The sequence below is a fragment of the Tamandua tetradactyla genome, chromosome 19 (assembly GCF_023851605.1).
Source record: "Tamandua tetradactyla isolate mTamTet1 chromosome 19, mTamTet1.pri, whole genome shotgun sequence".
Classification (NCBI taxonomy): Eukaryota; Metazoa; Chordata; class Mammalia; order Pilosa; family Myrmecophagidae; genus Tamandua; species Tamandua tetradactyla.
Genome location: NC_135345.1, coordinates 71571240 through 71597764, shown reverse-complemented (window position 1 = coordinate 71597764; position 26525 = coordinate 71571240). Strand labels below are relative to the sequence as shown.

The following is a 26525-nucleotide window of genomic DNA, read 5'->3' as shown; positions in this document are numbered from 1 at the left end:
TATCCTTAAACCACTAAGTGTTCCTTTAAATCTCACTCTCCTACCTCTCAAGCGTGAGTAATCCAACTCTTAATAGCAAGTGGGATATAGACTAAACCTGGGTATACAATCTGGGTAAGTATAAATCTGATTTATGCTTCTGTGGGAGTGGGTGGAAGGTTAACTTAATAATGTGATACTGCTCCTAAGATTAGTCATAATCTATTAGCATCAAAGACTCAATCCCTCAAACCCTCTCTTCTTTTTGCTTTCCTTGTTGGTATGTGAAACCCAGATCTTTCAGGCAGAAACCCGGGGAGAAATCCTAGGTGCCTCTTCACCTTCACTCTCCAGCCCCTCAGCCAATATCATCATGTACATTCTAGTTCTTAGGTGACTATTCCTCCCCTTCTCTGTTGACACCTACTTAATTTGGGATTATCATATTTTACCTGGATAACTGTAATATTCTTGTTAGGGGTTCCTCAAGGGCTTATATCCTTGTGACACATCTTCTACACTGCTGCCAGAGTGATCACCCACAATAAAAATCATGTCTCATGTCACTCCCAGATGGAAAGTACCAACAATTTCTCATTGTAGAATCAAGTCCAGACTTTTCAGATGGCACAAGAAGCCTTCCTGAATCTTGCTCCTACCTAGCTTTCCAGCCTTACATCCTGTTGTGCCAACCACAACAGTGTTCTCCAGCTTACTATATGCACTGTTTGAAATACCCTTTCATATATCTGTCTACTGATCACCTTCTCATGTCTCAAGGTCAAGCGCAAGCCTCCCTTATTCAATGAAGCCTTTCTTAACCCCTTTTCTCTGCTTTAAAATTAATCCAAAACTTTTCTTATTTGGGAGAAGTTATTTATAATCAAAGTTGTAGTTTTGCTCCTCCTGGTTTTAAAGAAAGTTTATTTATTTATTTATTTATTTATGTTTCGCATGGGCAGACACCAGGAATTGAACCCGGGTCTCCAGCATGGCAGGCGAGAACTCTGCCTGCTGAGCCACTGTGGCCTGCCCAAGAAAGTTTTTTTTTTTTTTTTAAATCACCTCATCGACCAACAATATGCACTGAAATAATTAAATGAATGTATTTATTCCCATGTATTAAGGGTTAAGCTAGGCGGTAACTTTGTCTAGGCCTATACTGTGTGGGCAGCACTATGAAAGGCAGCAAGTCTGTGTTCTGAGAAAAACAAAACTTGGAAACACAAAGCATTTATGCTGAGGCCACATTGTCAGTATGTATCATCATTTTAAGAAAGACATTATTCTCTTTGCCATTTTCTCCTGTGAGAGCCAGGGGTCCCCACTACAGGATTTATGTGGTCAGAGGTCTTTCACCCCTGTGAATATGCCTATGTGTCCAAGTACCAGGTGCTCCATTACATCAACAAGGTGAGATTTACCTAACCACCGGCCTAATGACTCCATTTCAATACTTCAATACTAAATATTAAATTAAGAGTAACAATGGTCACTGGTATTAACTTCAAAACAGACAGTTTCTAGCTTCAAATGACTTTCTGAATCCAAATGACTTTCAGAGTCATTTAAGCAAGCTAATAAAACATGTAAAATTCCACCTGGCTTCCTAGATTACTATACCTATATAGGTTTTCCTGGGTCTGGGTTTTCTTTCATTATTTACGTTTATAATCATTTGAAATGGCTGATTCTCTTGTCACTTAAGACAGAATTCCAAAATTCATTGTCAGCATTTCTTTATTTTCTTCTACATCCTCTTTTCTTTTTTTTTTTTTAATAGTTGATTCCAAGGACTTGGAAGCTTCCCATTTGTTTTTTGTTTTTTAACCAAAGTGTATATCACATACGTTAGATTGCAGCCCTCATAACATTTTCCCTATTACTGACAAATCTGTTGCAACTTTTGCTCAGACATAAGAATCTTGCTTAAAAAACAGATGAAAGACAAACAAACAAACAGACAGACAAAAAAAAAAAAAAAAAAAACAGATGAGTATCCAAAGCAGTAAAGATTGTTAAAAATATCTTTGAGATGCTGATAAAGTGGATTTTATACTTAAGAGCATATTTCATATTGCATGACTTTAAAATGGATGAGAATTTTTAAAAACAAAATATACAAAACTGAGGCATTTGTAAAGATTTTTTGGTAGCCTTCAAAAAACAAACATGATTTTCTTCCTTAAAGATTTTGTAAATCTTTGGAGACTGTTTTAAACAGTACTCATATTGACTGGAATTTCAGCTGATATCTTTTAAGCTTTTTGTCCATACTGAAACTTACTGCAAAAGTAAGCTGTCCAGCTGATAAACTAATTGTTAAAAGGTACAAAAAGTCTTAAAAACTACTTAAACATTGTTCTCAAGACACACCATAAACCACTGCTTTGCCCTCTGTGATGTTAACCCTTTCTAAAACTTTTCGATATTAAGTGTAACCAGGAAATAAAATCCTTAACGGACCTAAAGGGTGAAATCTTTAGATAGGATAAGACTGCAGCACAGGTCAAGGGCAAGGAAGCACTTTGCTGACCCCTGCTATGTGCATGTCACTTTATGACCCTCTGTCCTACAGATATGCCATAACATCAGGTAGTTATTCATGAAGAATTTCTTCTCATATTTGAGTATTTGTTTTCATTATTTTAATGGTAGAAAAATAAACACTAGTTAAGAAACCACTATATTAAAAACAAAACAGTTTACAGATACGACTCAAATTAACTAACTCCCTTACGGTATCGAGTGAAGAGAATTAAGGGTTTAAAAACCCCTCAATCTTTAGGAAAGGTTCTGGGGGAAAAATCACAGGTAAAGAGAATACAAAGGCCTCAAAGGTACACTAACAGTGGAAATTTCAAATGGATCATAAAATTACCACAAATAACATATACAGCAATGGCCAATAGATTCTACCAAGGATAGAGATAACCATACTAATCATTTTTAACCTTTTCAAGGCAGTTTGCTTTTTTTAGATCCCATATTCATTAAATAAGTGCTGGATGTAAACCTGCTTTCTCATCCAACCTCATCTAACCCAGTAATCCTTAATATTAAAAAAACAACAACAACATTTTATCATATATTTTCTAGATGTCATAGCCTCTTTAACATTAGCTCTTAATGCTAGGATGCCTCTCTACTTTATTTATTATACAATCCTAGAATTATAATCATGCTGCCCTTTAAATTACTGTCAAGAATCACTAAAATTTCTGTAATATTTTAATATATGAACAAAAATTAATAGCTTTAGGAACAGATATGATAAGAGACCTCAGATCTCAAATGTTCTCTTGAGAGGCTTAAAGACAAAGAGCTCTGAGTAAGTACCAGTATCTTTTGAAAAGACACCTCAGGTAGCAGGGGGAAAATATTTTTTCCCCAGTAAGTGATAGAGGGAGAGCTGGGTGGTAGATAAGGATGAAAGGTTTTCAGGAGCTTTAACAGTTTCGAGTATAGATTCTTCCTACCTTGCCCTGACCCTGCCAGCCCCTCCCTGTAACAGTGAGGATGCTGCTGAGATAGTAGTAGATGGGATCTGACCATACCTTCATGGGTAGGCTCTGGGTCAGGTGTAAGTGAGATGTCATCCAGCTCTCGTAGGCAGAGCCATTCTCCATCCATAGATACTCGGAATTTGCAAAGGTAGATGGTCTCCATGGCAGCCTGTGTGATCTTGTCAGTGGTGGGGGTTGGCATATCAGTCGGAGGCGTCAGAGCAGACATGATGACTCAGCTGGGACCACAACTCACACACACCACACACACACACACACCCAAAAAGTAAACAGAACCGCCTCACCAAAAACCCCCAAATCCAAAGCTCCGAAACAAAGCTTTTAAGAAAAGGGGTGGGAGAGGTTTAAAAACAAAAACTAAAATAAAATACAAAGAAAAATACCTTATGGTTTAAGAACTAACTGCTCAAGATAAACAATACTATGCTATTTTTTCTCATATACTGCTCCTACCATACAGCAAAATTAAATGATGCCTGTCTTCTCCCAGCTTCCTCTCCTTTTATCTTCCCTTCCCTACCCTTTTATATCCAGCTGAGTTACAGCCTTTAAATCCTGCACAGTCGATGCTGCTTTAGCTGGCTTCAGAAAATTGTCCTCTGCATGAATAAGTGAAAAATCCTCTTTTGTGCAGAAAAAATTACAAAAGAAAAAATAAATGGAAAATAAATCTATATTTTCAATTTAGCTTAAAAAATTCTTGATCTGCAGAACCACTTCTAGGATCTGCTCAGATAAGCTGGATGCTGAGTTCTAATAGGATTGGTTGTGCGCAGTAAGCAGGGTGTTGACCAAAATGGCTGACTAATGAACTGAACTGAAAATTCAAGCTCATGTGACCAGCTGCTCTGAACCTAGGGCGAGCAATTCCCAGGATGCTTTATAGATGCTGCTGATGCAGGGAGAGCAATTAGGCTGCGCTGTCTCTTATCATGTACAACCCACTTCCAGACTGTGCTAGTCAAACTGTGATCAGACATAACACAATGCACAACTCCTCATCAATTCCCCTCACTTTGGAAGAGAAAAGCTGACTAACAGGAGGACAATAAATATTGAGTTGTACTCCAGAGAAAGACTTTCGGTAAAATATGCAGTTAGATTAATTTAACATACATATAATGCATCTCTATCTTTTTTATCTACAAGCTACTAGAATTCCTTACTCTTTTAAATGTTGTTTCAAGAAGAGCTAAGATAAAATTTTAAAAAAATGTTACTCTCAGGTATTTATAAATTCCTTCTTCAAGGCATAAAGACCTGACTTTTAAGAGAGGACAGAAGTGCAAGAAAAAAAATTGAAATTAAAACAGTAAAATCCTTCCCAATTATTGGCAATTTCCCCCTTTTGATATTTCTGTATTTACCAATTTTCTGCATTTGTGTATTATGTTTCTAATCTGAATATAAAATATGTCATTTTAAAAATGCTCTTCCATCCTGAAGCGTCCTGAGGGCACATTATCACATCCTCTTAAACAAACAAACCAATACATACACACGTATCTATATTATACAAGCAGGCATTTATACCTTGGTAACAAAAGGATGGGCACTTACTTTCTGAGCTACATGAATAATAATGAGATAAGGGTTTTTTTTTTTAAACAAGAGTTTTCTATCTGTGTTCCATTTTTAAGGAGGAATATGCAACTTCAAGAAATACATCCCAAGACTATTTATTCCATCTTACAGACTTCTTATCAGAAGGACCCCTTGATTTACTTAATTTCTGAAAACTTAAAAAAAAAATCCCTTTGAACATTATTAATTTTCATAAGCGTTTCATCCTAATTTGAGATTGAGCTCAAAGCAAAAACGCTAAGCACAGATTCGCTAGGTAAAACGGCATTTTTCCTATTGTTAGAGAGAGGGTAAAAAAACAATAATGTAAGAATGCATAGACATACAAGCTTATTCATAATCAGGGAAACACTCAAGATACTAAGAAAAAATAAATACTACTTGTTTGTTTATTTCTAGCACATCTAACCTCCCAACATCAGCCAACATCTGGCCCCAGCTATTAATTCATTCATTCATTTAGGAAATATTCTCTAAGAGACCTGTCCACATGCTAGGTGGTGATGGCAGCACTGGGCACACAGTAGTGAAGAAGACTGTATTGCCTACTGAAGGATATTGAGCAGGCATTTAAAACAAGCCTTTGTTTAACACATTCACATTTTAATTACAGTTCAATTTCTTTAAGAATGCTTACATTAAAACACAAAGAGGGTGGGCCACAGTGGCTCAGTAGGCAGAGTTCTTGTGTGCCATGCCGGAGACCTGGTTTGATTCCAGGAGCCTGCTCAACCAAAATAAAAGAGAAACTCAAACAGACAACAAAGGAAAAAAATAGATAAAATGCACTTCACCAAAATTAAAAACTTTTATATGTTAAAGAACCCTATCAAAGCGAAAAGAAAACCTACAGATCGGGAAAAAAATCATTGCTAATGATATATCTCATAAGGGGTTAATATCCAGAATATAAATAGAGAACTGCTAAAACTCAACAACAAAAACACAAATAATCCAATTAAAAATGGGCAAAGGACTTGAACAGACATTTCTCCAAAGATAAAAAATGGCCAATAAGCACATGAAAAGATGTTCAACATCATTAACCACCAGGAAAATACAAATTAAAACTACAATGAGGTACGTGTCAGATCTTACAGAATAGCTATTATTAAAAAAACAGAAAATAAGTGTTGATAGGGTTGTGGAGAAACAGGAATCTTTATAAATTGTTGGCTGCATTGTAAAATGTTGCAGCCACCATGGAAACAAGTTTGGCGGTTCCTCAGAAAGTTGTAATAGTTACCATATGACCTGGCAATCTCAGTTTCTAGGTATCTACATGAAAGAATTGAAAGCAGGGACTCGAACAAATATTCATACACCAATGTTTTTAGCAGTATTATTCACAATAACCCAAATATGGAAGCAACTCAAGTATCCATCAACAGATGGGCAGATAAACAAAATGCAGTATGTATACACAATGGAATATTATTCAGTGTAAAAAAAAAAAGGAAGTTCTGATACACACTACAATATGCATTAATCTTGACATTATGCCGGATGCAATAGGACAAAGTATTGTATAATCTTGCTTTTATCAAATAATTAGACAATGCAGATTAATAGTAAATAGCACGACAGATCTAGGTTACAAGTTACCAGGGGATAGGAGTGCAAGAGGAAAAGGGAGTTATTGCTTAATGGGTGCCAAGTCTCTACTTGAGATGAAAAAGTTGGGACAATGAATATTGGTAGCACAATATCGTGAATGTAATTAGTATCACTGAACTGTATACTTAAAGTGGTTAAAATGGGACATTTTGAGTTATATGTTTTATTACAATAAGTTAAAAAAGAAAAAGAAAATCTTTAAAAAGTATAGTTTATAGCTTTATTTTACATCATGCAATATGTCATAACATAGTAAGTGGCCATTATAAACCTTTAAACTAAACTTACATTGAAAAGTTCATGGAGTTACAACTCCAAACAGCCCTGGCTATGTGCCATGTGACCTCAAGGGTACAGGTCATTGACATATTTTGAAATTATACAACCATGAATAAATGAATATATCTGAATGTTCTGTGATTGCCTGGAGTCCACCAATACCCCAATTCAGACTTGTCACAAATCATGAAGCAATCTTTCCACCAAACAATAAGCATTTATTAAGCCTGCATAGGAGATCTGGATTGATTACAACACACCAGACAACCAGGATATTTAGGTTAATAAGCAGAGAAACTTAGTTAACATTCCTTCCAAAGGTCCTTCCCACCCCTTTTTTCTCCAGGTAGTGGACATGGAGAGGGGAGCCCGAAATAGCTAAAGCTTTTAGCAAGAGAAAAACCTGCCTGCAATGGTTAATCAAACCCTTGCATTTTCCACATCTATCAGCTGGAAGAGGCGTTAGCAGCCATTTAAAAAATAAGAACTGCTGGTGAGTAGGAAAACCTGTACCTACACTATGTAAGTTATACTTGTTCTGCAGGTAGAAGTTTTCAGCATAAACAGTCATTGTTCACAAGCAATGGAGTTGCTATGAAAACAAGCACTATTTGTAGACTGTTTTTACATCTCTGTCTTTACTAAGTAAATGTATTAGCCTAGAATAAAAAAATATTAAATCATCAGTAAGCATATAACCTTGGATTTTTTTTTCTCATCTATACACTAATTATAAGCTACACTAAACTAGTTTTTCATTTGATACCACTTGTGAATAATAGCACATATTTGTGAGAAGCACAGGGTGGCATCTGCAGTTCTAAGACAGAATTAACAGGCCTACATAATTTTCCAAATTATGGTAGATTCAAAGTATATGAGATTTACATTTCAAAGTTGGAAGTTAGGTCCTTCTTAAAGTATATTTGTACTCAGTTGCTACTTTTAATTTGCCATGTCCAATGTTCTGTTTATACAATGTGGAAAATTATTAGTTTTAATTAAGTAGTAATTAACATAGCTATCCTTAATTATCTTTCTCAAAAGAACTCTACAAAAGATATCGATTTTTCCCCCTTTACATACAAGGAAATCAAGGTGCAGCAAAGTAACTGGCTCAGGATGACGAATTACAAAGTGGCAGACCTGGAATGCAAACCGCTTCTGTTTTTATGTCCCCCAAAGTCACGTTTTCTTCTACATCCTGCAGCTTCAGCACTCAACCCCAACTCCTTCCCAAAGATTACATTTCTACATTGTTTTTTAAATTGTTTAGAAAAAGGTTGTTTTTTCTAAAAACAGCCTATTTTTCTTAAATTTGAAAAATGACTTTGATAATACAACCTTTTAAAAAATCTGCATTTCACAAATAATGTTCTCCTTTTTATTAATATTGTATTCTATATTCCACTTATTTTTTTTTTCAGTCTTCCTGGAGATTTGTCTCTTTTTATTATTCTCACCAAAGAACCACCGTTTCTTTCCTTAATAATGTCTATGTATTTTTAATAAAACTTCAGAAAACCTACCTGTATCTTTACTATATTCTTTACCTACTACTGTTTTTTTCACCTTATTTTTTCCAGATTGTTCAGCTGAAACAGTATACATGGTTTTATTGTTTTAATTTAGAAATTTTAAGAATAATTTGACCTCCTGTATTTGTTACATAATAATTTTTTGTTCAATTCTAAATATTTTGCAATTTATATTAAACACTTAAGCTACGTATTACTTTGAAGTCCATTGTTTTTTTGTTGTTGTTGGTTTTCAATTAGTTTTATTTTAATTCAAAATTTAATTCGGGCAATGCAACAGTGGCTCAGTGGTAAGAATTCTCGCCTGCCAAGCTGGAGACCCGGGTTTGATTCCCAGAGCCTGCCCATGCAAAAAAAAAAATTAATTTTGAATATTGTTTTAGTTTGCTAGCTGCCAGAATGCAATATACCAGAAACAGAATGGCTTTTGAAAAGGGGAATTTAGTAAGTTGCTAGTTTATAGTTATAAGGCCGAGAAAATGTTTCAATTAAGACAAGTCTATAGAAATGTCCAATTTATTAGGCATCTAGGGAAAGATATCTTGGTTCAAGAAGGCCAGTGAAGTTCAGCATTTCTCTCTCAAGTGAGAAGGCACATGGAGAACACAGTCAGAGTTCCTCTCTCATCTGTAAGGGCACATGGTGAACACGGTCAGGGTTCTTCTCTCATCTGGAAGGGCATATAGCGAAAACGGCATCATCTGCTAGCTTTTTCTCCTGGCTTCCTGTTTCATGAAGCTCCCCGAGAGGTGTTTCCTCCTTCATCTCCAAAGGTCGCTGGCTGGTGAACTCTGCTTCATGGTGCTACAGCATTCTCTGTTCTCTCGGAATCTCCCTCATTCTCCAAACTGTTTCCTCTTTTACAGGATTACAGTAAACAAATCAAGACCCACCCAAATGGGTAGAGATATGCCTCCACCCAATCCAGCTCAACAACCACTCTTGATTAAATCACATCTCCAGGGAGATGATCTAATTACAGTTTCAAATATACAATACTGAATAGGGATTAGAAGAAATGGCTGCCTTTACAAAATGGGATTAGGATTAAAATATGGCTTTTCTAGGGTACATACATCATTTCAAACCAGCAAATACATAATGATTTTTCATTTGGCACTATTTTTTCAGCTTACCTTGTGTTCTAAAACATGGTCAATTCTTAAAAATATACCATGTGGGGTGGGCCACGGTGGCTCAGCAGGCAAGAATGCTCGCCTGCCATGCCAGAGGACCTGGGTTCGATTCCTGGTGCCTGCCCATGTTAAAAATATATATATATATATATATATATATACACCATGTGTTTTTCTTTTAACATTTTTTTAAAATTGTGAAATATAACATGTATACACAAAAGAAATAAATTTCCAATTACATTTTAACAGTAGTTACAGAACAAACTTTAAAGTTTGGTATGGGTTACAGTTCCACAAGTTTATTTTTTTTTTCTAGCTGCTCCAAAGATTAAATTTTGTTTAGAGAAAATAAAAAGAAACAAAAGAAAAGCCAAAAACAAAGTAGGATAGGCAAGATACTCATGAAATTTCCTAAAAACAAGGATGAACAAATTTAAGATATGAAGATGAGGTCAATTTTTATCATCTTGCACACTGTACAACTGAGACTTTGCACAAACCATATCTTCCATTTAGCTCCCCTGACTTACAAGTTTAGCTCAGGTTTTTGGTACACGAGCATCTTCTCTTTAGTGCCCCTTTCAACCGCATTCTGAGAAACTAAGAACTCAGCATGGGTTTTTCCTGTTATATGCTGTAAAGAAGTAAACTTAAATTGCCTTTCCACCCCCCATCATGAAAGATAATATCACTTAGTTTACTATGCAGAGAGAGAGATGAAAACACTACCTCAGACCTCACCAAGTTCCCCCCATATTTACTTACTCAATTGTACACATTAAAAATATTTGAGGCCCAACCCCAATCCAGACAGTGGAGTGAGACATTCAAGATGCCCCCCTTCTACACACACACAGAGAAGTTTTGAACAAGTACAACTGGCAGAAACATCTTTCACAAAGCTCCAAAAAAACAGTGAAAGGATTACAGCAACAGAATAAGCGCCAAATCAAGAAAAAGGCAACTCAAAAATGGGAGGATTTTGTGGTGCCTTTTAAAAAAAAATATTTTAATTGATAAAACAATATACAAACACATTCTTAACATGCAAATATTCCATACATGGAGTAAAATCAATGGCTCACAATATCATCACATAGTTGTATATTCATAGCCATGATCATTTTTTGGAACATTTACATCACTCCAGAAAAAGAAATAAAAGAAAAAAGAAAAAACTCATACATACCATACTCCTTACCCCCCTCTTATTACCATTAGTATTTCCATCTACCCAGAATATTTTAACCTTTGTTCACTCTATTCTTTAACTTTTTTATCCATATTTTTTACTCATCTGTCTATACCCTAGATAAAGGGAGCATCAGACACAAAGTTTTCACAATAACACAGTCACATTGTAAACGTCATATCTTTAAACAATCATCTTCAAGAAACAAGGCTACTGGAACACAGCTCTACAGTTTCAGGAACTTCCCTTTAGCCACTCAAATACACCATAAACTGAAAAGGGATATCTATATAAAGCATAAGAATAACCTCCAGGATAACCTCCTAACTCTGAAATTTCTCAGCCACTGACACTTTTATTTTTTTCCCATGTCGGCTTAGAGAGAGAGGCTACATCTGAGCAACAAAAGAGGTTCCTGGGGACGACTCTTAGGCCTAATTTTAAGTAGGCTTAGCCTATCCTTTGCAGAAATAAATTTCACAGGGGTGAACCCCAAGATCGGGGGCTCAGCCTTCTGATTTGCGCGTCCCCACTGCTTGCGAGAGTATCAGAAATTCTTCAAATGGGGAAGTTGAATCTCTTCCCCTTTCTACCCATTCCCCTAAGGGGACCCTGCAAATATTTCTTTATTCACTGTCCAAATCACTCTGGGATCAGGACATCACATTAATCTGGACAAACCAATAAAATCTCATGCCCTATTCTAGATTCCCTATACTTATGGTGTTCAACTAAACCAATTATACAAGTTAAATTAGGAAATCCACTACCCAAAGTATAAATTTTGGTGGTGCCTTCTTCTGCCCCCTCACCAGTTTGGTGTGGAGCTTTAGTACAGGCTCCTAGTGTTGGCTCCTGGTCCTGGTTAAAAAGGAAGCAGAGTAATCCCTGTGCACAAACTAGAGAATGAGTATTATGCCAGTCTACATGGAGGTAGCCTGAAGGACTGAACCATGATGCTCACTGAAGGCTTGTGATCCCTGAACTTGCCCTCCATGAAGAGGAAGATCACAGAGCTCTTCCACAGAATGCTACAGAAGAGTCAAATGGCAACTGCCTGGGACAAAGGACTGCCAGCTGTAGAACATACAGTGAGGAAACAACATTTTTTAATGGAATGAAAACATTCAGATACATATAAATGGGGTAATTTCTAGGGATACATACTGTATCCCTAGGACAAGATGCATGGGCAGAAAAGACCTGGGAGGACCTTTCGCTTGTGCCTTGGGCTACTCACTAAACTCACAGCATGGTTAAACTCTGAAGGAGAGCATTTTCACAAGACAATCTGCAAATTAGGGGAAAGTGTTTCATTTTTTTTTTTTTATCTCCTGACATTCAAGGAAATCTGTCAAATACAAGCTTAAGGAACAGAACCCTCAAAATCTAAATTATAGATTTAGCATTAAAATGTCAAAATGCAGGCTGAGTCCTCAATCTTTGGGCTCACCCCTATGAATATTATTCCTGCAAAGGAGAAGCTAAATTCACTTAAACTATGCCTTAGAATAACCCTAGAGCACATCTTTTATTGCTCAGATGTGGCTTCTCTCTCTAAGCCAACTTTGGGAAATGACTATGGGACATGACTCAAGGGATGAGCTGGGACTCAGCATCATGGGATTGAGAAAGCCTTCTTGACCAAAAGGGGGAAGAGAGAAAGGACACAAAATAGTTTCAGTGGCTGAGGGATTTCAGAGTTGAGAGGTTATCCTGGAGGCTTACACATCACATAGATATCCCTTTGTAGTTTATGGTGTATTGGAGTGGCTGGAGGGAAGTACCTGAAACTTTTGAACTGTGTTCCAGCAGCCTTGATTCTTGAAGACGACTGTATAACTATATAGCTTTTACAATGTGACCATGTAATTATGAAAAATTTGTGTCTGATGCTCCTCGTATCCAGGGTATGGAAAGATGGGTAAAAAAATAAGGATAATAAATAAATAATAGGGGGGCTAAAGTGTAAAAAATTAGATAGATTGAAATACTGGTGGTCAATGAGAGGGATGGGTAAGGCATATGGGATTTATGAGTTTTTTATCTCTTTTTCTGGAGTGATGCAAATGTTCCAAAAATGATCAGGGTGAAGAATACACAATTATGTGATGATACTGTGAGCCACTGACTGTATACTATGTTGGACTGTATGTATGTAAAGATTTCTCAATAATTGTTTTTTTAATAACAATATTAAAAAAAAGGTCAAAATGTGCAGGTTTTAATAAAAGATCACAAAACATACAAGAGAAAGAAGTGAAGGCCCAAGCAAAACAGAAGATTAAAGCATCAGAAACTACTGACAAGGAGTAGACCTGGGAATTACCAAAGACCTCTAAAAAATGGTCCTAAATGTGTTCAATGAGTTAAATGAAAATATGGACAAAGAACTAAAGAACACTAGGAAAACAACAGATGAACAAAAAGTGAGTATTAAAAAGAGAAAGAAATTATGAAAAGGAACCAAACAGAGCTGAAGATCACACAACAGAAATTAAAAATTCCCTACAGGGGGTCAGTAGCAGATTTGAACTGGCAAAAGAAAGAATGAGTAAACTTGAAGTTAAGACAATTGAAACCATCTAGTCTGAGAAGCAGAAAAAAAAAGAATGAAGAAAAGTGAAAAGAGCCTGGGGAAGCTGTGAGACACCATCAGGAGTACTAATATATACACTGTGGGAGAAAGAGAGAAAGGGGCAAAGAGAAGATTCAAAGAAATAATGCTGACAAGTTTCTAAATTTAATGAAAGACATGAATATACACATCCAAGATACTCAACAAACTCCAAACAGGATAAACCCAAACAAACAGTGTGACAAATAATCAAACTGTTAAGTGCCAGAGGTAAATTAAGAATTCTGAAAGCTGTAAGGAAGAAACAACACATCATGTCAAGGGAATTTCATTAAGATTTAATGCCGATTTCTCATTGCAAACTTGGAGATAAGAAGGCAGCAGATGATATTTAAAGTGCTGAATGGAAAAAAAGTGCCAACCAAGAATTCTATATCTGGCAAAATTTTCTTTCAAAATTAAGGGAGAGGTTAAGACAAACCTCAGATAAACAGAAGCTGAGGGAGCTTATCACCATTAGACTGACTTTATAAAGAGTGCAGGCAGTAAGGAAACGACACAAAACAATAGATAAAAGCTCCCATAAAGAAATATAGATTTTCAGTAAAGGTAACAAAATGAGTAAATATAAATGCCAATACTATTATATTTTGAGGTTTTATTTCTTGTGCTAGTTGGAAAGTATTATGTACCCCAGCAAAGCCATATTTTAATCCTGATCCACTCTTGTTGAGGCAGCTGTTTATTTTAATCCTAACTCAACACTGTAGGTTGGAAATTTTTTATTAGATTATCTCCACAGAGATGTGACACACCCAATTGTGGTTATGACCTTTGGTTAGATGGAGATGTGACCCCACCCATTCCAGGTGGGTCTTGATTAGTTTACTGGAATCCTTTAAAAGAGGAAACATTCTGGAGAGAGAAAGAAATGACAGAACCCTCAGAACTGACAGAGAGCAGAAATAGACGGCTGGAGAACAGATGCTTCAGAGAACGGAGACATGTATATTTGGAGATGCTTGGAGCCCAGCAGAGATCACCATAAGATGTTAAACAAGCCAGAACCTAGTGAAAGCCAAGAGAAGCCAAGAGATGAAAGCCAGCCCCAGAGAAGCAAAGGGAGGAACTCCCATAGGAACTGAGGCTGAAAGCAATGGAGCTCAGGAACAAGGGACTGGTAGATGCCAGCCATGTGACTTCCCAGCAGACAGAGGTTTTCCTGACCCATTAGCCTTTCTTGAGTGAAGGTAACCTCTTGCTGGTGCCTTAATTTGGACACTTTCACTTCCTTTTAACTGTAAACTCGTAACTTATTAAATTCCCTTTTAAAAAGCCATTCTAATTCGGGTATGTGGCATTCCAACAGCTTGCAAACTAGAACATTTCCTTAGGATCTAAAAGGCAAATGCGCAAAAAATAATGAACTACATAAAGGTAGGGGGACAGAGATGTATGGAACACAGGAATATGGAGATATCAAACCAAACAAGATTGTTATAAATTAGGATGTTAAATTTAAGCCCTATGTTACTCACAAAGAAAATATCAGAGAATGTGCAAACTCAGAGACAGAAAATTAAGTACATGGTACCAGGGACAGGGGAGAAGACAAGGTTGGAGAGGAATGGGGAATTAATGCATAATGTATATAGGGCTTTTAGTTGGGGCAATGAGAATGTACTGGTAAAGGATAGTGGCGGGTAGCCCAACATTGTGAATGCGATTAATCCAATTAAATTGTGTGTGTGTGAGAGTGGGTGAGATGCAAAAGTTTATATTATACATATGATTCCACAATTTAAAAAAAGAAGAGAAAGAACGACTAAAGAGATAATGACAATTAAATGCAATACATGATCGTGCTGGATTGAAACTATTCTATACCCCAGAAAAGCTGTTTTTAATCCTGATCCAATCTCATGGGGTCAGACCTATTGTTTAGGGTGGAAACTGTCTGGATTATTTCCAAAGAATTATAACACACCCAGCTTTGGGTGTGATCTTTTGATTAGCTGGAGATGTAACTCTGCCCACTTAAGATGGACTTGGATTAGTTTACTGGAGTACTCTAAAACAGAAACATTTTGTAGAAATCTCAGAAGCAACACTGCTGGGGGAGCCAATGCGAGAGACCCAGACGTTCATAGATGCAGGAAGAAAACGCCCCTGGGGAAGCAATTTGAAAGGAAAAGCCGAAGGACAAGCAGATGCCAGTCACCTACCTTCCCAGCTGACAAGGGTGTTCCATACCCACTGGCCTTTCTTTCTTTTTTCCAATATTTTATTGAGACATCTTCATATACATACAGCCCATCCACAGCATACAACCAACGGCTCACAATATCATCACATAATTATATATTCATTACCATGATCATTTTTAGAACATATGCGTCACTCCAGAAAAAGAAATAAAAAAAACCTCATACAACCCACACCCTTGATCCCTCCCTCTCATTGATCACTATTATTTCAATCAACCCAATTTTTTACCTTTATACCCCCCATTATTTTTTTTTAATCCTTATGTTTTTATTCATCTGTCCATACCCTGGATAAAAAAAGCATAAGACACAAAGTTTTCATAATTACATGGTCACATTGTAATAGTTATATAGTTATACAATTGTCTTAAAAAAATCAAGGCTACTGGAACACAGTTCAACAACTTCATGTACTTCCTTCTAGGCACTCTAATACACCATAACTAAACAGGGATATCTGTAAAATGCATAAGAACAACCTCCAGGATAACCTCTCCATTCTGAAATCTCTCAGTCACTGAAACCTTGTCTCATTTCTCTCTTCCTCTTTTGGTCAAAAAGACTTCCTCAATCCTATGATGCTGGCTCCCAGATCATCCCCAGAGTCAGGTTTCACACTGATTAACCCCCCTAGGAGTCATATCCCATGAAGGGGGTTGGGCAGTAAGTTTACCTGCCAAATTGGGTTAGAGAGAGAGAAGCCATATCTGGGCAGCAACAGAGGTTCTCTGAGGATGACTCTTAGACATAATTATAAATACACTTAGCTTCTCCTTTGCAATAATAAGGTTCCTAGGGCCAAACCCCAAGATCAAGGGCTCAGTCTATTGAATTTGTTGTCCCACTGCTTGTGAGAATATCAGGAATTCCCCAGATGGGGAAGCTGAATATTTCCTCCTTTCTCTCTAGTTCCCCAAGGGACTTTGCAAATACTTTTTTATACTCTGTTCAGACTACTCTGGGATTATCAGGGCATCACACTAACCTGGACAAACCAACAAGATTTCATGCCCTTTTCAAGATTCCATATAATTATGATGTTCAAATAAACTGATCATACAAATTAAATTAGATATTGCACTACCCAAATTATAAATTTTGCACCAAAAAAAATCTTTCCCTTTAGTCTCACACAGAAGTCGAAGTTTTAACATACAGACCATATCATCCTTTACCCTGTGTGATGGTTTGAAAGGATTTATGAACCCTAGAAAAGCCATGTTTTAATCTTAATCAATCTTGTGAGAGCAACCCTTTCTTGTAATCTCTAGTCAATAAAGTAGGTTGGAAACTTGATTAGGTTATCTCCATGGAGATGTGACTCACTCAATTATGGGTATTAACTTTTGAATAGAAGGAGATATGATGCCACCCATTCCAGGTGGGTCTTGATTAGCTTAATGGTATCATTTAAAACAGGAAGCACTTTGGAGAAAGCTTCAGAATAATGAGAGAACCACAAAGTCCAACAGCCAGTGACCTTTGGAGATGAAGGAGAATACCCCTGAGGAGCTTCATGAAGCAAGAGACCTGGAGAGGACGTCACCATGTTCGCCATGTGCCGTTCCACTTGAGAGAGAAACCCTGAACTTCATCGGCCTTTCTTGAGTGAAGGTAACCTCTTGCTGATACCTTAATTTGAACATTTTTATAGACTTGCTTTAATTGGGACATTTTTTAGGCTTTAGAACTGTAAACTAGCAACCTACTAAATTTCCCTTTTGAAAAGCCATTCCACTTCTGGTATTTTGCATTCTGGCAAATGACAAACTAGAACACCCTATATTCTGGTTTACCTTAGTCCTATCCAGATCAGCTTAATTCATATCTCTAGTCAAAGACTGACCACTTTTTACATTTTTTTTAAACAATTGCTGTATGGGGAAATGCTGACTTTCTTAGCTTCAGTGCTCTAACTCAGGGTCTCAAGTATCATATAAAAACCCGAAATTTCAGGCAACGACCAGGTTATACACAAATAGCTCAATTTCTCAGAATTTAGAAATAACAGTTACAATTCCTAAATATATGTGACTGCTGTAAGAGCTTACAATCTAGGACCCTTTACAATAGGCCCCAACCTGATAACCCATGCTCTCAACTTCAATTCTCTGAGTTTGTACAACATAGTTAGTCCATATGTGGGAGGCATGAAAACATTTGCCATTTTGTTCCTGCCATTTCACTCAACATATTGTCCTTAAGGTTCATTCACCTAGTCGCATGCTTCACAACTTCATTTCTTCTTGTATATATATATATATATACACATACACACACACACACACCCCACAGTTCCCTCTCATATCCCTCAGTCATTGTACCCTTAGGCCACCTCCATCTATTGCCACTGGACTTTCTTGAGACAAGGTATCTTTCTCTGGATGCCTTAATTTGTTCATTTTTATAGCCTCAGAACTGTAAACATGCAACTTAATAAATTCCCCTTTTAATAGCTGCCCCATTTCTGTTATATTGCATTCTAACAGTATTTAGCAAACCAAAACAATGATCCTGGGTGGGATCTAATAATGTAGGAGAAGCGGCTCAAAAGGACATTAGGGCATATGAAAAAAGTGAAATATAGATTATGAGCTTTATAACAATGCTAAATTTCTAGAACTTGATGACTGTACTTAAAGTGGTTACCAAAGTGACTATCCTTGTTTTTTGGAAATGCACATGAAAATATTATGCGCTCAAGAAGGGTGATATATGCAATCTACTCTCAAATGTTCAGAAAACAAATAAATAGGCAGATAAATAGGTAGGTAGGTAGACAGATGGATGATGGATAGATAGAATAATATAACAAATGTGGTAAAATGTTAAAATTGGTGGATCTGGGTATGTGAGGGGGTGGGGGGATGGGTATGTTGGAGTTATGGAGTTTTTATTATTTTTGCAACTGTTCTGTAAGTTTGAAATTATTTCAAAACAAGAAGTTTAAATAAAAGAATATTTGATGCACTCAGAGATATGAAAAAATAAATTAAAAGGGGAATCATCTCCTAAGAACATGCATTGTAAAACTTTTCAAGCAGCAAGCTTCAATATATTTTTTAATTATTAAAAAAAAAAACCATAACCAATATCCATAAAACCAGTGGCTAACTGGAGAAATGGATCAACAGCTTACATTTATTTATGTACTTCTTTCCTCTCTAAACTTCTGCCTCCCCGTCTAAGGCAGCCACTTCTGAATTTTGTGTAAATCATTACCTTATTATCTTTTTTTTTCTTTTACATGGGCAGGCACCGGAAATCAAACCTGGGTCCTCTAGCATGGCAGGCAAGCATTCTTGCCTGCTGAGTCATTGTGGCCCGCCTGATTACCTTATTTTTAAAACTTTATTACCAATATATGGATGACTAAACAATATATATAGTTTTAGTTATTTCTGCATGTGGTATCCCACATTCTATGTCTTACTTATTTCACTCAACATTGCATCTTCTAAGATCTTGCACACTATAGTTAGTAGCTGTAGTTTATCCTTTTTGCTTACAGTATTATGATGCTATATGAATAAACAATTTACTGATGCATTTTCCTGCTGGTGGACATTTGGGTTATTTCCAATTTTTAAATTTAAACAAGATTATTTAGATACTTTTCAGAAACAGATTTCTGGTATGCATGCCAGTTCTTCCTAACAGATTTAGGGGCATAAGACCATGTTGTTTATTTCCTTTACAGTCAATTGCCTCCTATTATCTAGTTCCTATTCTGTATGCAACAGGCACTTCTTAAAATTTGCCAATTTGTGCAACTAAATCAATTTTTAGAGCATACTGGTTCTTTCCCAAGACTGCCAGGATTTCACAACTTAAGAAAAATCCTATTTCCCCCTATTTCACTAGTTGCTGTTAGCACTAAATGGAAAGTCCAGATGTTTCTGCTAAATTATAGGAGTATTTGGTTGAATGATTGTGCTTCTTTTACTTGTTCCAGTCCTCTGCCCCTCCTACCCCCTTTCTCCCTCTCCCAGAACTAAAATCTATTATTTGTACCTCTGATTCTGCAATTTCTGCAATTTTAGGGTTGTACACTTGGCAGGCTCATTACCACTTTGTAGATATTAACCAATGGTGATAATAAGTAACTATAAATTGGATTATACCCAGAAAAGCTGAGTTATCATTATTTTGTTAGACACCAATACCACCAGGATTATTATAATACCTAATCTCGTTTTCACTTGTTAAAATTAACTAGCACAGAAACAGAAATAACTCCTACCTTAATAAGTAAAACTAATTTAATGGCTCAGTGACAGCAGGCAATCACTTAACAGATGTAAAGCTACCAACAATTTAGTGGATAATCTGGGGAAATTTACCTTCCTTGGGTCTCATTTACTCAGCTGCGAAATGAAACAAAATAACTAACTTCACAAAGACCACAGGCTCCATGAGGAGAACTCTGCCTGTTACACACACCACTACACATCTGCTCAGAACAGTGCTAGCAAATACCTGACCCTCAATAGAGATTGTTGATATAATTAACTCAAAAGTTTTCTATATTCTCATAATAGTATATTACCACCCCCGTTTTACTTTTACCACAAAAAACCCAGGTTTAAGAATCAAGATATATTTACGCTCCAACAAACAGGTCATTCTAACACAGGCTTCACTCATGTGTATATAATAGATTCGTTCATTTAACATGTAAGAGGCACCTATGATGGGCTAGGCACCAGGACATCTAGGTTAACAAGCAGAAGAGAACAAGGCAAATGAATAAGGCTACAGACTAAAAACATATAACTGCCAGTGTTTAAGAAATTCACAAGTCCCTGTCACAAAGATGGTCTGTTCATGTGTTGTACCTGCATAACTACTTTCTTCATCACACTAGTGACTTACGAATTTTGCTCATTCATTCATTTTAGTAAACAGAGCTTTAGTGACTTGAACCAATTTATGTATATTCAACTTCTGACCAGGTATAACGCTTTTCTAGTGTACCACCATTAAACAATTTAAAAAGGAGGGGGGGGGAGGAGAATGAATAACAGAGATGTCCGCGGAAGATAAACTAAAACAACAAATAAAAACACACATATAACATATATATATATATATATATATATACACAAACATACACACACATATATTTATTTATATATATTAATGTAATATATGTAAGGCTTTATTCTCTGCACTAGCCAGACTCAACCATGGTACTCACTATTAAGTATTCGACTTTGAAGTGGGTTGTCACAGGTCCCTGCCTGTCCTTCACCAGGCTTTTCTCTTCTTTTTACTTCTCTTCCAGCCCACTTCCCACTTTAAAACAGGTCTTACAGACACAGAAAAAGCTGCTTCTGTGTAATTGGACACTATTTTATAGATTGCAGTAATTCAGAGAGGCAAGGGCGATGATGTTGGCTATTTTCATGGCACTGATCTTAACATAAATATGGGCTGTATCTCTGAGAACTGGAAAAGGAAAAGAAAAACTGGTAACAGTGCAAACAGCACAAGTGCCATTTGCCTTCAAAACAAACAAGAAGCCATCTCTCATCCATCCTACCTATCCACAAGGTGATGTCTAAAGTTAGGATGGAAAAGGAAGGCATTAAAAGAAGTGGACTATGGCATGCAAGGAGTTCCTTCTCACATAGTTGATGGTATACTGGTATGGAAGGTCAGACCAAGTGGGGAAGCACCATAAAATATGAACACATACATGTCTGTGAATGCATGAAAAAGTTCTGAAAGAAAGCTCACTAAAATCGAACATTGGTATCCTCTGAAACAGGGCATAGGATGGAAGGTCCACGAGGAGGAAAATTCACTTCATACTAGATATACTTTATAGCACAAAACATCCAAACAATGAGATGGATTGTTACCAATAACATGAATTACAAGTAATATGTGTTATTTGTAATTTTTAAATTAATTTTTAAAAATTAAGGTAGGCTAGACAGTTTTCTAAAATGTAAAAGTTAGAAGCATAAAAATACAGCAGATTACTAGCATGTAAAAACTCAGAAAGGATTCCAAGAAAAAGCCTTAATCCCCATCAAAAGCCTTCTTTAATTTTGCAGTTAAGCATGCTGAGTTTATGTACATCATAACCTGCATGTATACCTCATGATCCTTGAAAAAGTTAATGCCTGCCTTCTCATTTTGCACATATTTTTACTATTCCTCACCAATGTCACTGAACACAAAGCTTCTGAATTCAAAAGTAAAGATTAATTTTTAAAATCTGTGTACAACTGTATTAGCATTAACCTAAATTAGTACTAGTCTAAATTAAAAGATAATACTAATTTAATGAAGTTTTTCAAAATTGTTTTGTACTATACACATTTGACAATCACAAATTTTACATATATGTTACTATGATTTTAAAAAAAATTGGGTTGCTGAGGGGACAAACTGATCACCATAATATTAACTGGGTTTTCAGGTTGAATCCATGTACTGTCTTGGTAATTCAAATGAACAGACAGGATGCTCAGCATTCTAGTATCCAAGTACATTATGGAAAACAAGATTCCACTGACTCTGCAGGGCAACAATACAAAAGTATTTTTATTAGTATCTAGAATATTCCTTTTCCAATTATGCTTGAGTTCTAAAGTACATATAAGAATAACAAGTGAAAGTAAAAGCTCACAGTCCAAATCAGGAACTATTTTAAGCCAATTTCATATATGAATGCTTCTGTGATTTTGTACTAATATGATATGACCTCAGTGATTGTAGTCTTTTTAAAAGCAGTGCTAGTGAAACAAATATTTTTTTCTGGTACCAATTACATATTACTTAAATGACGATCATGAGGAAATATCAAAATTTTGCAAGCTAACATCTGCTAGCGTTGTAAGGTAGGAAACAAAAGGTCACATTTAATTCTATTCCTCATCTTGATCATTCTTAGGCCCCAATTTTCTAACAATCATTAATAAGTAGGAAGGAATCAAATAACTGAAATTCAGATAATTCCCACAATAGATACTGGGTGATGATTTAAAAATTCTTCTATATCAAGCCTTGTACCACAACTGTTAACACAAAGTTATAAGAACTGTTAGAAGTATATTCTTCATTCTATAATGATATAGTTGATAAGACGATTACACAGGAAATAGACAATTTTAAGGAGGAAAAAAGAGGCTGTGCATAAAGTACAAAGTAGAGAGCAAATTCCTTAGAAAATGAAAAGTAGCATTGAGAATGTTCTTTTTTTTTTTAACCTCTGCTGCTACATAAAAAAACTTATTTCTGTCATAATTAAAAACACTCATCTGGAGATTAGTGCAGATGGCTCCAATACACAAACTAGATTTCTATATGGCTGTTAGTGATCATTGTTGGCCCATTTTCAGGGAAAGTAATCAAAAGAAGCTAGCAATGCACAACCTTCTGTTAAATCCAATGAACCTTTACTGTTAACTTGAGATGAACTTTTCCTAGTTTTTGGACTGGTGTATTGCCTTAAAGAGCATGGATTTGGTAGACAAGCAATCTGGGTCAACTTCATTTCTTCTCTTATGCCAAGTTACCTGGGACAAACCACTTAATCAGACCCAGCTTCCTCGTCTGAAAACTGGCATCATTTTTGGTTCACCGAATAAAATAAAAAATCCTCACTTAGTTGTGAGGATTAACCACGATAATCACAGCACAAACACATAGGAAATATTCAACATGTTACTCTTTTCCTGGGGTATGAACCAGAGGGCAGAAAAGGCGAAGTCAGTACCACTGGTAGTAGTTAATAAGATTTGCTTCAGTGCTTAAAAAGAAAATCTCTATATAGAGAGGGTGATCGAGCCTTCCCTCAACACCTCATACGTGTGTCTTCCTCTCTTTAGAACTCTGACAGCAATGTATTTGGAACTTATATCATGCCTTGAATCGTCAATTGCATTTCACAGTATAAGGTCTTGTCTTTTTAACCAGATGCAACACTCCTCCAAAAGTCTTTTTATATACGTTGCCCAAGTCTAGGCCCCTCTCGCAAGCAGCAATCATTTGTTGACTGATAGAGCACCGAGCGGGTCCGAGGCACACAGAGGGCTCCCGCAGCTGTGGTCCTACAAGGTGGAGAGGCCTATTCTTGCCAAACAATATAATCCCGGCGAAGGGTCCTTCCCGAGCCGTACGCTCCCTTCCCGTCAGGTCACGCACCGTTCCCGACCGACCTTCCTATCTCGGGAGACGGATATTTACGGGTATGGCGCGAGCCCACCGAATGAAATAAGGAGGACTGCGCAGGCCGCCGGGGCAGCGGCACAGCAGCCACACCTACTTGGCTACCGCGACGCCCGCGGCCCGCGGCCCGCAGCAGGCGGGTTCGCAGAGCTGCAGGGTCTCTGGGCGCCGCCCCCTCTTCGACTCCTGGGTGGGGGGCGGCCTCCCAGCGCAGGACGCGGGCGGCGGACCGGTCGCCGGTCGCCCCCGCCGAGCACGTGGGAGGCTGGAGAAGAGCAGCGCCCGCCCGAGAAAGGCAGGGGAGGTCGGCCCGGCGGGAGCCCGCGGCCTGACGTGACTCAGAGGTGATTACTCCGGGGCCCGGACCGCGGCCGCAAATCTGCGACCCCAAGCGCAGGGCCCCAGCCAGGCGCTTCCCGAGAGCCGCCCCCTGTGCCCCCCGACTCCGGACTGGACGGCCGACCCCTGCGACCCAGCGGGAGGCGGAGCTCCGCGGGGGCCGGGCCGGCCCTTCCCGGACCAAAGCCCTCTTCCCCGCCGGCGTCCCCAGTCCCGCGCGGCCACTCACGGTGCTTGCCGCCGCTGGCGCCGCCGCCGGCGCCGCTAGGGTAGCTCAGCAGCAGGAAGGGCAGCGGGGAACCCGGCGACGGCGGCGTCCTCCAGACGCGCTGCTGCGGCGGCGGACGCGCCGCGAAGCCCGCGCCTCCATCGCCCGGGTAGAGCAAGAAGAAGGGGGCGGCCACCGGCGAGCCCGACTCAGACCGCCCCGCGGGGGAGGCAAGCGGCGACCCCGCCTCGCCCTTTGAGTCCGCCGCCCCAGGTGGAGCGCGGGGCGGCTCTTCCGGCCGCCGCGCCCCGCTGCTCGCCTGCTCCTCGTTGCAACTTTCCGCGCCAGATGTGAGCGACGGCGGGGTCTCAGCCATGCTCGGTCCTTCCTTGGTCTCCGACTCGCTACGCCTGGGCGGGGGAGCCCAGGATCCGAGCGGAAAGCCGCTGCTGTGTTCCGTCAGGGAGAAAGGGCCGTCACCCTTCTCTTCAGCCGCGGCCGGCGCCTGGGTTTCGCCGCTCGGCCCACAGCCAGCCCCACCGGGCCCGAGTCAGCCGGAGGGCCCGCCCCGCCCGACGGCGCGGCCTCCTTACCGGCCGCCTCCTCTCCACTGCCCCTCCCGCCCCAGCGCCCAGCTTGCGACTGGGCTCCCCTAGGGGGCAGCGTCCTCCTTTTCCCGCTTCCCCACCTTCCGCTTCCCTCCAGCGGGCCGATGCCCTCCGGCCCTAGGGGGGGAGACGGTGTCCGGTGCGGGGTCCTTATCCGCTCCCGGTACGGCCTTCTTAAGTGGTCAGCTGTGTTTGTCCTCGTGGTCCTTGAACGGTGGGAGACCTGGCGAAATATCCAGAGGTGTTTTTGTGTGTAATCGCAAAAGCGGATTTTAAAGAGGAACCCCCCCACCCCCACACCCCCACACCCCCGCCGGGTATTAAACTGTATAGTTTGCCTCTCGTACATTGGAACTTAAACCGTTGGTTCACGGTTTTGATTCATGAGCCTTATAAGTGAGAAACCAGAGGTGGGTGTCTTCCGCAGCCTCTTTTGTTCCCTGTTAGGTGTGCGGTATATTGAAATCTTGTATTTCTTTGACTTTCACTCCCTGGTTTTCTAGTACTCTGAACATGCTTGAGTGCATTTTAAGGCAAACAGCTTAAATTTATATGACAGTGTCTATTACAATTCGACAGTTTTCACTTTAACCGTACCTGTGTCTTGCTAGTAATTGGCTATACTGTTGCTTTATTTTGAATATTTTAATCAGTGATGACCTATCGAACAATTGCTTTAAATATGTATATAAATATATATCTATTTCTAGTAAAGACAACTTCGTTACTATCATTATTCTTTGTCCTGGTTTCTGTGAGCGTGTCCCTGTACTTACTAGCTAGATTAGCTTTGTGATCAGGTCAGAATGCTGGCATAGAATCCATGTTGACTCATAATTAAGTATCTGTGTTGGGCTTGGTACTATTTTGCCCGCCTGCTTTTCCCTCTTTCTCTGTTACTCTTCCCGTCTGTAAAAGAAGTTATACTTCTTTGAAAGGAAAAGAAAACATTTTTATTGTTATTATTCTCTGTAAGCCTCTCTTGAAATTACCACCAGAAATTACCATGACTTTAAATATTTTTACCAAAAACTTTTAAACAAGAGGTATTAAAATAGATGTTTACAAGAGGCTAACTTCAGGCAGTTTTTGAGGATTTCTTAGTTGCCTTTCAGCTTCTAACATTTCACCTGTTGATTGTAGCCCTACTGCTTGAGTTATCTCTTAGAGCCTTGTTTCCTCTTCTGTAAAATGAGAATCACATCACAGAGATGACTCGAGGGTTAAGTAAGAAATGTAAGTGAAGCTTTTAAAGAAGGGCCTGGCATAGAATTAAATAATTATTATTAGCTGTTTTATTATTTTGGCAAAACGCTAGTGTATAACTTAATTTTTTAAAAACTTAAGCTTTTTCCTTATCTTCAGCATTCTAGAGATTTGTTGGGCTTTTTTGGTTCCATCTTGGTGAGGGTGCAAGGGTGTTGGTAAAAACCATATTTGCTTTTTAGGAATAGCAAATTGTAAAATACCTTGAAGAGAAAAATTT

The 26525-nt window shown here is 38.4% G+C and overlaps 1 protein-coding gene across 10 annotated transcripts in view; it reads right to left on the bottom strand.

Annotated features, from left to right (window-relative positions):
• Positions 1-25238, bottom strand: part of RUFY3 (RUN and FYVE domain containing 3) — a 140198-nt gene extending 114960 nt beyond the window's left edge. For 2 of the 10 annotated variants that reach the window (XM_077137049.1, XM_077137052.1), the window contains exon 1: positions 24453-25022. In XM_077137049.1, the coding sequence (XP_076993164.1) occupies positions 24453-24807 (355 nt within the window). In that variant the 5' untranslated portion in view covers positions 24808-25022. Of the gene's footprint in view, positions 1-3458; positions 8275-24452; positions 25023-25119 lie in introns of those variants that run through there. The other 8 variants (XM_077137050.1, XM_077137044.1, XM_077137053.1 and 5 more) reach the window with 8 other exon arrangements.
• Between the last annotated feature and the right edge of the window lie 1287 nt (positions 25239-26525).